The 14,521-nt window shown below is 36.1% G+C and overlaps 1 protein-coding gene across 1 annotated transcript; it reads left to right on the forward strand.

Moving 5' to 3' along the window:
• The first annotated feature begins 4,686 nt into the window (after positions 1-4,686).
• tent5bb (terminal nucleotidyltransferase 5Bb) lies at positions 4,687-13,830 on the forward strand. The gene is made up of 2 exons (XM_079878761.1): positions 4,687-5,090; positions 12,384-13,830. The coding sequence occupies exons 1-2, from the start codon at positions 4,935-4,937 to the stop codon at positions 13,407-13,409; spliced, it is 1,182 nt and encodes a 393-aa protein (XP_079734887.1). The 5' UTR covers positions 4,687-4,934; the 3' UTR covers positions 13,410-13,830.
• The last annotated feature ends 691 nt before the right edge of the window (positions 13,831-14,521 follow it).

Genomic DNA, 14,521 nt, shown 5'->3' on the forward strand with positions numbered 1-14,521 from the left:
ATGAATATGTTAATATTGTTATTGTTAGTCACACAGTGAAAATGACAGAGGTGAGAAAACAGTATTTAAGAAAGCACCTGATCATAGCGATGTTGATGTTTGCACAAGATCTGCAATTTGGCACTCCAGTCACTTCACGTCATGTTTATATATATACCACTTTATACAACAGATTGTTTAAAAGCAAGCAGCTTTACAGTGTTAAACTTTCAATTAGAATTACAACTACATTTTTACTATAAAGTGGCTCTCCAGTGTGTTCATGCTTTTACTCGTGGAAGTCCGACCTCAAGGGACTGAACGGAAGAAATGAACCGGAGAAGATTTCCACGTCAAAGAATTCATCACATTATCTATGAATATTATGCAGTTTAAAAGCCACAAAGAGTCACAAATCTTTTACCATGACCTTGGACCAAAACTGAATAAATAAGCTTTCCATTGATGTATATGGTTTGTTAGGATAGGACAATATTTGTCCGAGATACAACTATTTTAAAACCTGGAATCTGAGGGTGCAAAAAAATTTAAAAATTGAGAAAATCCCTGTCACAGTTGTGTTTTGTCTGAGTCTTATTTTCATTAGTTACATGTCTTCCTTTGTTCTGTTTTCCCGCCACTCATTTGTATCCATGGTTACTGTCATTTTCAGTTTAGTTGTATCACCTGTTTAGTCATCATCGTCATCTGTCTCACCTGTGTTCTGTTAATCAGTATAATCTGTGTTTGTATTTAGTTCCATTCTGTTCAGTCAGTCATGGTCTGATCTCTGTTGTATTAAGTGTGTGTGTACTTTCAGCCTGTCTCCAATGTGCCTGTTTGAGTTATATTGTAAGTAAAAGTTTGTATTAGAACTTTTGCATCCTCTTCGTCTTCTTCTGCCTACAACGCACTGTAAAAATCAATAATTTTGACCCATAAAATGTATTGTTGGCTATTGCCACACATATACCTGTGCTACTTGTGACTGGTTTTGTGATCCAGGGTCATTTGTTTTTCATTTCATTCCTAAAAAATAACCCCCTTCATGAAAGAGTTTGAGGCCTTGTGAGTACATTTAACTCAACTAATTCATCCCCCTGTCCTAAATGTTTTGCGTTCCCCTGAGACTTTGCGTTCGCAAAACTTTTGTGTTCTTTGTTGAACGCAAAGTTTCTCAGGGGAACAAAAACATATTTGCGAGAGAACGCAAAAGCATTGCCAAATTATTTTAGCCCTTTAGGGTCTCTGTAGTTTTATCATTTTCAATTGTACAATGTTTGCTGATGTCATAACTGTGGTTGTGATATGCTTGTTTTTATTTTTTATTTTTATTTTAATTATGTAAAACAAACAGATGCCTTGGCAAGAGTTTGTGTGTGTGTGTGTGTGTCTGTCAGCATCCTCTATCAGATAGGTTTATGAGGCAAACACAACCACTGACTCCTCTCTATCCAAACACACACACACACACACACACATTTCTTAGCAACATCTTAATAAACAATACCGGATCATTGGGTTTACTTTACTTGGTTACTACTTCTAAGATATTTAGGCTACAGTAGTAATATATGTGAGCATTTAAAGAGCTGTGTTAAAGCAGTACAAACTACAAGACAAATGTTTCAGCCGTGAAAATACTGAACTGCGTTTTTAAAGAGGTTTTATAACTGTGTTTGATCGAGTACGTCATGAAAATACCACAAATTATAGTGAATTATTGAAAACGTGTCATATACAGTATCTGTGTTGTGACAGTTTTCCTAAATTACTAACCACTCAGCATTTTCGCTGACCACAATTTTCACATCGATACCATGGGGAAAACTGCCATAAAGATATTTTTAATATTATCTCATTCATTTGGCAACATGTATATTAGTCTGCTGTCACATTAAGAACTGACACGTGGATCCTTTATACTGTTACACGTGTCTTTTTTCTCAAATGTTTGTTCAAGTCCTAATTCAGAGGCTGCATCCTTCAAAGGATGTGGACTTCAAAGGCCACACTTTTGAAGGCAACGAAGGTCAGAACGAGCATTGTTAAATGGGACGGTCTAGCCTACGGAAGATTGTTCTTGTCGCCAAACAACTGTTACAGCTGTGGTTGATGAGTGACAGTAACGTTTGTACTAGACTTTTTTTGCAAGTAATATTAAACTGTCTGAAAACAAAACCGGGTTCACAAACTGTCTAAATATGTTCATCATGGTCCATTTCAAGAGTATAAACTATATATAATCGCATCTTAGTAAGATATGTCAACATTTAAACTGCTTTAAAGTTTTGTATCATTAGATATTTGAGTAAGTTGAAACCCAATACTTCCGTTTAAAAGTGTAAATTGGCAATTTATCTAAAAAAAATACAGTCGTCACTGGCGCGCATGACTTTGAACTGGGACAGCCTTCACCGCGCTGCAGTGACACAAACGGCCTTTGAAGGATGCAGCCTCTGAATTGGGACACGTTTATGTGAATACTCGCCAAGACTGACATTTTAACATTATTTTGTGTGTATTTGACTGTTTAAGCACAGTAAGCAGCTAAAAATAACTCAATTTAGTACTGAGAGGTGGCTTTATGTGCATGCACTTTGGGTGTGAGCATAAAATCAGCGGGAATGTGTAAAATGATGCGCAATACACGCAATCCCACGCCAAAGATCAAGCCCTGTAACACCAACAATATTCATCAACTCACTGTCATGCAACTCGCTGTCAGAGAGATCAAGCGAGAAAGCGCAGCTGGTATAGTGTATCCGCAGAAAATGAGTATTGGAAGCGTTTCAGATATTTCAAAATCTGTATTTTTGACAACACTGCATTGAACTTAGTTTACAATTTCAGATTCCTTTTTAAAGGACTACAATTAAAAAATTTATATATATATATATATATATATATATATATATATATATATATATATATATATATATATATAAGTCAAACTATCAAAGTGGATAGTAGGAGTGACTGCGTTACACGTCTGCTCTAATCCACCCACATTTGGCAGGTGTTAATGTCAAGCCCTGGTCACATCAGTTCAGGTTCTTAACCTGCTCCTCATGACAACACAGAGATCAGCATTTTTATTTCATTTTTTTATTCTCTTCCAGAGATTTGTTTCTGTTCCTTTACATGATACTTTGCTACACTTAACAGGTCGGTCTACTTGATGACGTCTTTTAAATGCCTTGTAGCTAAAGATAATATTTCTATGACGGAATAGAAGCAGGATTAAAGTCATATACAAGCAGCGTTTCAAGCTGAGGACATTCTATGTTTGCTATATGGAGCCTGGGAAAATAAAGGATGTTTGCAGAGGTAAGGGCCTTACTGTTTGATCAGGTTATAAAAGGCCCTTTTAACTTCCTGTGGGACTTATCACATATAATATCACACCCAAAGGCTAAGACATACAGGAGCCAAATCAACAAGGCATAATACTGTGTAAAAATGTGCAGTTTTTACATTAAAGAGCTGTTTCTTCCTTATCTGACTTATCTTTCTCAACTGTTTGTTCACTTAAAACATAACTGACTGTAGCTGGGTTTAAATTAATAATAAAAAGATTAAAATGAATAATTAAATATATTAAAATAAATACAATTTGAGTAAAACAAATAATATAAATGAGATGAATATAGATTGTTAAAAATAAATAAACAACATTTGATTCAAATAAATAAATAATAATAATATTTATTTATTTTAAATAATAATTATACATAAATAAATGAATTGCTATAGCGTATAGTTTAATTTATAATATATAGCTGCCTTTTAAAATTTAGGATGCAAGGATTGGTGGTCCGTGGCCTCTAAAATATTGAAATCCCCTGATTTAGGTTACCTAACAAAAAATATGTTTTACAGTGCTGTTTCAAAATCTTTTACGCAACAGTAAAACTGTCTAATTATGCCATAATCAGTTCATTCCAGGTGTCATATTTTTGCTTCTTATCATTGACATTCTTTATTTTATTAGTCTGCTTGGCTTATATCTTTATGCTGTTCTGCATATTGCCTTATTGTACATGCATAATGTTCATAGAATTGTGTTCTATGGTACTCACTTGTAATAAATGTCTTGTTTACAAATTACTATGGAGAAGTTCCAGTTCAGACTGCTTGAAACCACCCAGAGCACTTCTATAGCTGTCATGAAAAAGATATCAGATGTCCAGCAAATGTATGCAAATGAGATCAGTTCCACTTCCTTTTGAAATAGCTGAGTTCTCAATGTATTCAGATCTACATACTCTTTTAGAACAGGTGCTGTGATGATAATATAACAAATGATAGATTGTGTCAGTTTTAAGACAAATGACATTTAACCATCTTGAAAAGCAATGAGAAAAATATACTTTTGAAAAACCTATGGCTACCTACTGTAAATCAAACTACGATACGATGTGAATATATTATCATATGTTTACAGGTTTAACCAATTGGAAAAGATAATAAAACTAACTAGCTTGACAATTCTGGTTTGTGTTTACCATAAACTGAACACATGCTCCCACACATCGAACGCCCCTCCTACAACCAATGATCGCAGCAGGTTATTGTGACGTGTGGACATAGGCGTGCACAAATCCTTTAGTTCTTATAAAATATTTAATTATTCATAAAGCTGACCAATTGAACGGCGTATGTAAATATGGCAGGTTTAAATGTATTTGTAGGCTTATTCCAGGCAGGCACAGTGAATGAACGGTAGACTGTGTGAGTAACTCTACTGTGGGAAACAGACGCTTGAGTTCGTTTGTTCATCCGCAAATATTTGGATTCTGTTTCGTTGATAAAATAACTTTTCAAATCCACGCTTTGATCTTGAATTGACTCTCTGCTCTAAACCGAACTCGTCGGACATCATCATAAACAAGTAGGGGCATCCAGCTGACATCCATAGAGCAGACTTGTGTTTTCATCGGACTGATTTCGCCATGTCCTCCGCGGATGTGTCGGAGCACAGCCGGCGCTGTTGTGTTTTGTCGTGGGAGCAGGTGCAGCGTCTGGACTCCATCCTGGGAGAGTGTGTCCCGATCCACGGGCGAGGAAACTTCCCTACACTCTCCGTTCAGCCTCGACATATCGTACAGGTACAGGATCCAAACCCATAGGCTTTATATAACACTATGAAACCTCAGCTGAACACAGTTTGTACCAAAAGGAATGTAATATGTGGACAGAATTCCAATTCCAATTTTTTTTTTTGTAATTTGGAGCAGTCCTCAAGGATCCTAATGGATCCTCTCTGACACAAAACAAAATAGATATAAAAGCTAACACAATTATGATTACCATTGCCAATGAAAGTAAATGTTTATAATTTTTTCAAATTGATAAAAGTAAAAAAAAAAAAAAAAAAGCGATTAAAGACATTGTGTCTCATTCACGCATGTGTAGGCTACGTACAAATTTGTGCGTGAAATGAAATCTGTGTACGAACGTTTTCACGAGCAAATCATGATTCACAAAAAAACTTTCATAGGCTACTAAAATGCATTCTCAATGTGCGAAAAAAAAATACGAATTTGAAACCACATGTAGCCTACACAAAAAGCCTAACAATCGTGTTAAGACGTTTCTTCTTAACACTGTTATATAATATAATATTATGCTATATTAATAAATAATAGGCCTGCAGTTTAATTCCATCTTTATATTTCATCATGTAGCCTACAGTGAAAGAGTGAGAATACCTGCATTAGCCTATATAGCTTCAGCTATAAAGCTTCAGATTTACACTTGATTTACAGCTGGCTATTGAGAGCTTCGTAATCTGAACTGGTTTTGAGAATGGTACACTTGGCTTTGCTCGTGGATCTGGCGAGTGCGCTTTTACAGAGAGCGTCAAATGTTTGACGAGAAAGGCTGTGCCTGTAAAGGAAAGGTTGTGCGGAAAGCCCTTATAAGAAGATGGTTTGGGCGTGTTTTATGCAAATGACTAACGTCGTGCACGCCGCCGCTCATTTAGAATAGGTAGGCCTACTCCAAAGGCAGTACAAATTCAAACATTAGAACGAGATTAAGAACAAATTTATGTGCATATGGTGTTGTGTAGTGACTAAATAATCCACGCAATTATTAGTGAATGAGACCTATTGTATTTAATACATAGGTGCATAAATGTAGAGCTATTATTAATAATTGGGGATGGATGTTACAGAAAATGTGTTACTGAAAAGTTAAAGTCTATTTCCTAAATGGAATTACCACGGCTACTTAACAGATAGGATAGAATTGGAAACACGTAGGAAAGTTAGGATGTTTCTGTATTGCAATCTTAATTCTTGACTTAATATTAAAAAAAAGAAGGGTTATTTCCTATTTAATAATGGTTACTACACAGAATATTAAACAGAAACAGATTTAGAATGTTTCTGTAAAACAACCCCATACTGTAGGCTATTTATGATTGCCACACAGTGTAGAAATTTAAAATGTGTGGTAATAGATACGGATTTATTACAATTTACTTTAAATGAGCCTCATTCTTGATGACTTAATGCATTTTTTGATTATTTGACAGGTTACTGTTAAAATAAAATGGTATTGTTACATTTTTTGAAATATACTGGCATTAAAATTCCAGTGGTAATTTATTTTCAAGTGTAATTTTTTAAGCATCTCTACTCTAGCATTATTAAGCTTGAAAGCATCTCATATTTATCTAAAGGTTCAGTGTAATTTGCTAGTTTCACAATGAGGTGCCAAGATTATTTTTTTCCTGATTATTCTACTGTAAATGATACATTTTAGCTTTTGCAATCGGTCGTGACTTTTGCAGCCTTACTGGAAAAGGTTTATGTGTCAGCTTTTCTTCCATGCTGAATTCCAGTAGATATCAGCAGGTGTTTGTGCAATCAAATCAGGTAATTCAATCTATTTAACATCCGGAGAAACTCTCATAGTGAACCTGCTGTCTGCTGTCTGCTGACTGATGCCTGACGCTCTCAAACGTCCCCTTCATGTTGCAAAACAAAATGTCATTCATATTATTTATGATAGCTTGTCTTATTCCATACACACTTGTCTCTCAGTTCAATAACAAACTCTGTTCAATTTGGAACAATAAACAAGACTAGATTGAAGATAGATTTTAATATATTTTTTTACTAACAGAGGTAACAACCAACATTCAAAATGTTTGAAACTTATTTTCTATAAACTTGCATATTTTAAGGGTTATTAATGAACTAAAAGGCCTCTGTGTCTTCTTATTTTTAATGAGAATGCAGTATTTCCCTTCATTAAGCTTGTTTTATTTACAACCTCATGTTGCAAGGAAGCCAGTTCACACAATTAACTGTGAAACAAGATATATATAGGCTAGTATTTTTACCTAGCCGTATCAAATGGCTTATTCAAAAGTAGGCCTCTCTCTGATGACATCACTGACCTCCAAATGAAAGTGCTTATTACTCTACCATCTGGTTGTGGGGCTCTGTACCTAATGTGGGAGCCATCAGACAAGTCCATAAGCTTTTAGGTTTTGCAGTATCTCATCTTTAATTAGATTTTTTGATTGTCTTTATGAAAACTATTCACTTTTATTCTCAATAAAACCCTCTCAGTAAGGCTTGTAGTTAATTTTTTGCCTTGCCAAACATTGTCATCACCAACATATTATATCTATTTTCAGCATCATATTTTTATATTCTTGACACTTGGAAGATTCATTTCAAACCAATGCACTAATGTAATATGTACACATAGAACAGGCATTACAGTTATTATACAGGTCATGGTGACAACCTACCAAGCAGCTAGTCTTTCATAGCCTGAATTTTGACTTAGCATAAATACTGGGTCACAATGCAGTTTAGGCTGGTTAGAACTGCCCACTTAGACAGGAAGAGACCTGAGTCTGACTGACATGTGAAGCAACCCCCACAGTTTATCTTGTTTAGTGGTAGGTTTATCTCAGAATATTTCTGTGACACAATAATAGACATTTTGAAAAAAAGTCTCTGAGAATTTTCTGTACTGAAGCACCTTCATCACTGGCCATGCAATTACGTCCACAGAATTACTGTCCATCCAAACGTAATAAACACAGATTATTTCCCAGACAGAAGACAAACAATATACAGTTCTGCTCATAAATATGCAATATGGTTGCTAGTAAGTGATCAAAAAACCTCTGGATATATTTGAAAGATTTGAAACAAGCCCAGTTATTAGTTCATTCTTACAAGTGCTCATAGTACCAACACAGAATAATTTAAACATGATTTTGTTTCCTGACAGACTGATAAAAACCTGTTCATTTCGACTCCTGGATGTTAATAGCATTCTGACAATCTGATTGGAATTTGCAGTATTCACAATTGCAGTGTTTTGTAGTTTTGTCTACAATATAACAGTGGAAACGTCTTCAACTACCAGGAAGCAAACTCTTAGATATGTTGGTCATCAGCCCTCCAGAAGGTTGTTTGTTACATGGCATCAGTATTTGGTGTTGTTATAAAGCATGCATCGTTCTTATTACCAAGAGTAGAAAGAACACTAAGACACAAATCACCACTATTTCATGTTTTCTCAGTGGTATAATTTTTGCATTGTTGCTTGGCTTACACTGGCCTGTTTAGCAGACAAAGTTGGCTTGTTTGTGGCACATAAGGTTAAAAGTGGATTAATCCTGTTGGAAACAGTAGACTTGTGAGCCAGAGCTGACATGGCATCTGTGTGGTAAAGAGGAGCCTGGTAAGTCTTTCAATTTGGCCAGAGTGTAAACTAACTCCTCAGGATTATTTTTTTTTTTCAATCTGAAAGGATACATAGACTCTACATCTAAGCCATTCCCATTGTTCCTGTCTTAGAACATGTGCTTTTTTTTCAATCTGAAAGGATACATAGACTCTACATCTAAGCCATTCCCATTGTTCCTGTCTTAGAACAGGTGCTTTTATGAGTATGTGAATGGATGTCTTAAAGGAATTCATCCCTCCAGCATGTAACATAAACCTGGTAAAACCAGCGGCTGGAATCAGTTTGAGGTATACTTTACACCATACACCCATACCTGCAGGGGGAGCTAATCAACAGAGCCTTTTTAACATTCTTTCACTGTAAAATGTATCTTTAAAAAAAAAAAAAATGTAGTAATAATGACCCCCTGAAAACTTGTTTTGGGATAGTTCAAGAAATAAGAGGATAGTTCAAGTTCTGTCATCATTTATTCACCTTCATGTTGTTCAAAACCTGTAAGACTCTAAAGTATTCAGCAAAACAAACAAACACAACTTCATTTTCACTCTGTTTCTCACACAAAGCTATAATTTGCCTTTAGAAGAGTAAAGTACATGTATCACTTGGATCACTTTTATGGTCCTTATTTGGAGTGCAACATTCCTAGTCTCAACATTCATAGTCTGAAAAAAAAAAAGGCATGGTTTGGAACAAAATTAGGGTGAGTAAATGATGACATACTTAGCATTTAGTTTTTTTGTTTGGAAAATCAGATGAATGATTTTTTGGACAAGGCCTTTATTAATGGGGCGTAGAACTGGTGTAATGGAAGTTATGTATGAGTAACTGCTAAAAGTTTATCCGAGCTTCATATAACACCTAGCGTTATCCACATGTCCATCCAATAGCTAGAATTTCAAAGATTCCATTGTGAATTTTTGGAAACAATTTAAGATCAGGAAAAAACTCTTAATAGTCTAGTCCAGTATACAGGGGATTCACTGACTCATTTCCTGAGCCTGGGCCAGTGTCAGAGACTCGCAAGTGGTTCATTCATCCCTTTGCTTTTGGCAGTTCACAGTGAGACCGGCTGCCCAGAGTGGCTGTCGGTATCCAGGGGGCAATGATGCTGTGTTCTATTGGCCTGTTCCCCACCCTAAATCTGTAAAATGCTGTGTGGAAATTTGCCTTACGATCATCCTACAAATAAAACACGAAACCTATTTTGGCCAGGTTAGAAAACAAAAAGGCGAGCCAAGGCGTTTTCTGCACCGGTCAGACCAGTGTGTTTGTGGCTTTTTTTTTTACAAGCCTTTAACACAGGGTCAAAGGAAATAGGCTTGTAGATTGATATCTCAATGTATGTGTATTCTTTAGAGTTTCAGAGGAGATTTCAATTGTAAAACTGTGCATCAGTCCCTCTAGGCTTTTTTCCTTTTTTGAGTGAATGCTCCTTGTATCTTGTGTGTGACTTTGTGCATGCTGCTATGCGTGATCACGTCCTGAGTCGTTTTTGCAGAGTTATTTTTTTTTTAATTCAGCAAAAAATCATGTCATACATATGCTTTGACTTAAAGCTTTGTCTTTAGAACAATCGGCCACACTTCAGATTAGCGTCCAATTCTCAGTATTAACTATTAACTACAACTTTTGCTGTTTTTACACCTAATTACTGCTTATTAATAGTTAGTAAGGTAGTTGTTAAGTTTAGGTAATGGGTTGGAATTGGGTAGGATTAAGGGATGTAGAGTAAGGTCATGCAGAATAAGGCATTAATATGTACTTTATAGGTACTAATAAACAGCCAATATCCAAGTAATATGCATGCTAATAAGCAACTAGTTACTGTAATAGTGAGAATTTGACTCTAAACTAAAGTATTACCAAACAATATTATGAAAAAGACAAGAAATATGTTTGGGAATACAAAATATGTTTATTTTTATTAACAAAATAGCTAAGTTATTATCTTTAAGAAACATTTTATTAGGTACAAACTGTTGTCAATATGACCCACCAACTTTCTGAAAGTGTTTGGTTACCAGTGTACCTAACTGGTTCTCCATGCTGACATTTTTTTTTTTGCCAAGATATTTTCAAGAACATTGAAATGTATAATTCCATTGTGGAAACTGATCTGAAAGTTTCATTTTATGTCCTGACCTTTGCTGTATCCCAGAAAACCAGCATTTGTTCTGGAGCATTGTGTTGTTTTTCATCTTTCCTCTAGTGTTTTTTTGTTTGTTTTTTCCCCTTGGTAATTTTTAGACAAGTTGTCAGAAGTGTGCAGACAGATATCTGGTGATGAAATAAAATATTTCCATTTAGATCCTAAGAGGTACAGACACTGTAGGGATTATGTAACTGTGCAGAGAAATAGGTCAACCAAAATCATGTGTTAAGATGGGTAGAAAATGCACAAGCCTATGTTCATAAATCAGACAGAGACAAAGAGAAAGAAAAAGATGTGGAACAAACAGTACACAGAAATGAACCTTAACACTTTAGTAACCGCATAGCAATATTCTATTAACCACCCAGTTCACCTTAGCAGATCTGGATCTGTTTGCAGCGGATCCTCCTGATACTTACACAATGACATCTCTCCTGGTCTGGCTGGAAATCCAGAACCTCCAGAGAACTACTTTCACAAAAAATCTATGTGCTAAGTCTTTGACTCAGACTAAGTCTTTGACTTCCCAAATGTCAAGTTAATAGGAGATTCTCAATTTCCTCGTTGCTCTATGATGTACTACATACTTAAATATGTGGTTTACTAATATTATGGTCCATTTATTTGTGGCCAAGCCCCTATTGTATCCATTAGTTTTCTTATTATTTTTCCCCAATGGGAGTCTAAGGCAGCCCTATGAATCGTAAGTAGGAAAATGATGAAAATTGGCACACTTGTAGTGATGATAATGAATAGCAATCTGACCAAATTTGGAGTCTCTAGGACCAACTCTATAGCACCACCACCAGTTCAAAATTCACTTTTCAAATGGTTATAACTTTTGAACCCTTTAATCTAGAAAAATTTAACTTAGTACACCTGATTCCCCTCATCATGCTGATCACATTCACCATCTTACATTAAGAGTCCGCCCATTACAGTAGTGGCCATTTTGAAAAGTACAGAATTACGTTTTTCCCAACTCCTCCTTCAAATTTTGCCCAATTTTTTCGAAAATTGTCTTGTATGATCTTTGGACCGATATTTTTTTTTTTATTCATCTTTGTTCAAAAGTCACAAACTCGAGGTGGACCCGAAATTGGTTCAGAGGCTGTATCTTGAGCAATTGAGACAGAAATTGGTACGCTTCACCTACAGGTCATGATGTGGCTAAAAATGGCAGAAAACAGTTTGTCAGAAAATCATGATCTTGGTGTCTATGTATTCCTTGTGTTATGAATCCATGGATACCGATTTTGCCAGGATCAGACACACCATTGTGCCGCCATTTTGAATTGTGTCACAAATTGTTCTTTTAATCTTTTAAATTATTTGACATATTGACACAAAATTCGATAGGTATCATCATCGGCATGTCCAGAAGGTACCTGAAAAGTTTGAACAGCGCCACCTAGTGTTCCAGAAATATACGTTTTTTTGCAAAAACGCTAATATAAAATTTAAATCTGTATGAAATTTTTAAAAAAGTTTGTTATATCTCTTTCTTTCTCTCCTTCATGTGTAGGTGGTGCGGGCTCGTCTAGAAGAGCGAGGTGTAGTGGTGCGCGATGTGAAGCTAAACGGCTCTGCTGCCAGTTATGTGCTCCATCAGGACACTGGCCTGGGCTACAAAGACCTGGACCTGATCTTCGGCCTGAGTCTGACTGATGACAAGACCTTCCGTCTAGTGAAGGATGTGGTATTGGACAGCCTCCTGGAGTTCCTGCCCCCTGGTGTGAGCCGGGACCGCATCACCGCCCTCACCTTAAAGGAAGTGTACGTGCAGAAGCTGGTGAAGGTTTGCAATGACACAGACCGCTGGAGCCTCATCTCACTTTCCAACAACACTGGCAAAAACGTGGAGCTGAAGTTTGTGGACTCCCTGCGACGGCAGTTTGAGTTCAGCGTGGATTCATTTCAGATCGGCTTGGACTCGCTGCTGCTATTCGACCGCTGCTCTGAGACGCCCATGTCCGAGAGTTTCCATCCCACTGTGCTCGGAGAGAGCATGTACGGAAACTTTGAAGAAGCGCTAGGACACCTACATGCCAAAATCATCGCTACGCACAGCCCGGAAGAAATCCGTGGAGGTGGGCTCTTGAAGTACTGCCACTTGCTGGTAAGAGGCTTCCGTCCAGCCTCCGAGGCACAAATGAAGACGCTCCAGCGCTACATGTGCTCACGCTTTTTCATCGACTTCTCTGACATCAATGAGCAGCAGAGGAAGCTGGAGGCATATCTGCAGAACCACTTTAACGGCATGGAGCACAAGCGTTACGATTGCCTCGTGACTCTCCATCACGTGGTAGATGAAAGCACCGTATGTCTCATGGGCCATGAGCGGAGACAAACACTCGCGCTCATCTCCTCTTTGGCACTACGCGTGCTGGCTGAACAGAACGCAATCCCTGCACTGTCTAATGTAACATGTTACTACCAACCAGCTCCCTATGTCAGAGACGTCAACTTCAGCAACTACTATATAGCACATGTGCATTCGCCCATTTCCACCTGTAACAGCTCCTATCAAACGTGGCTGCCTTGTAGCTGAGCCAGGAAGGGACAAAAACACTTCTGGGGCATATTTGCAGCCTTCAGATGGTTGTTAGATTTCACCTCAATATCAAGAGAAAAAAAAAGTATATTTTGCATAAAGAAATTCTAATTTCTCAGTTGTGATTTTCATTAGTCTCATAAGAGCTTTAATAATAATACAAATAATAATCATTTAGTACAGTATTTTTACTGTATAACTGTGAAAATTAAGGTATTTGTTTATTTAAATCAACAAACATTCAACTACAACTAATCATTCCCACCAGGATTTAGTGGGGCTTTTTTTTTTTGCGATCAAAATTTCAAAATGACACTTTCCAGATTTTTTAGATTTTTTATTTGTTTTATTTATAATTAGGACACCACATTTACCAAATTATTTATTATGTTAGATGCATAATAGTCATACATGGCTCAAAGAACAAACAAAATGAATAAATCTTGTTTATTTTGGTCTTATTTAAACTTTTAAAACAATGTTTTTGATATTGAGTGTGGTGCACAACCTTATAACAGTCTTCACAAATCTTAAATAATAATAATAATATTATTAAATAAATAAAGATAAATAATAATAATAATAATTATAGCTAGCTAGGCTACTCTAACTGTCTACTATCTAGATTTATTAACCTGATCACTTAGGATAGGCAATATGACCAACATTTTACAGGCTAAGCAAAACTTGCCTTTAGGTAAAATGTTCTCTGTTAATAAATAATCAGTTAAACAGTTATATAATTAGAACAAAGAAAATTACAATAGGATGAATAAATTGCTCCACAATTTAAATTATAGACCTATATAGACTTTAGAAAATATACTTTATTGTCATAAAACTATTACATATTAATGGTCCTACAATTTAATTGGAAATGTTCTTTATGTAAAACATAATTTCCTATTTTTGTCTTGCGATGTTGGGGTGAAATATGACCCAGTCATGTTTTTGTCAAGTGTCATGAGACTCACCATTCTATTATAGCAGGTTGTTTTGTGCAAAACTCAATGGAGACCAGAAGTGAGACATTTTGTCTTTATATGGATGCTACCAATCCAGCCTATTATAATGAACTCTGCTTAAGTGGAAGACTCAAAATGATTTAA

This window comes from Squalius cephalus (assembly GCF_949319135.1).
Source record: "Squalius cephalus genome assembly, chromosome: 8".
Classification (NCBI taxonomy): domain Eukaryota; kingdom Metazoa; phylum Chordata; class Actinopteri; order Cypriniformes; family Leuciscidae; genus Squalius; species Squalius cephalus.

Excerpts from the sequence above, each read along its gene's own strand:
- tent5bb (XM_079878761.1), top strand. The coding sequence starts at position 4,935 with ATGTCCTCCGCGGATGTGTCGGAGCACAGCCGGCGCTGTTGTGTTTTG. Across the intron at positions 5,091-12,383 it reads AGCCTCGACATATCGTACAG|GTGGTGCGGGCTCGTCTAGA; the intron begins GTACAGGATCCA and ends CTTCATGTGTAG.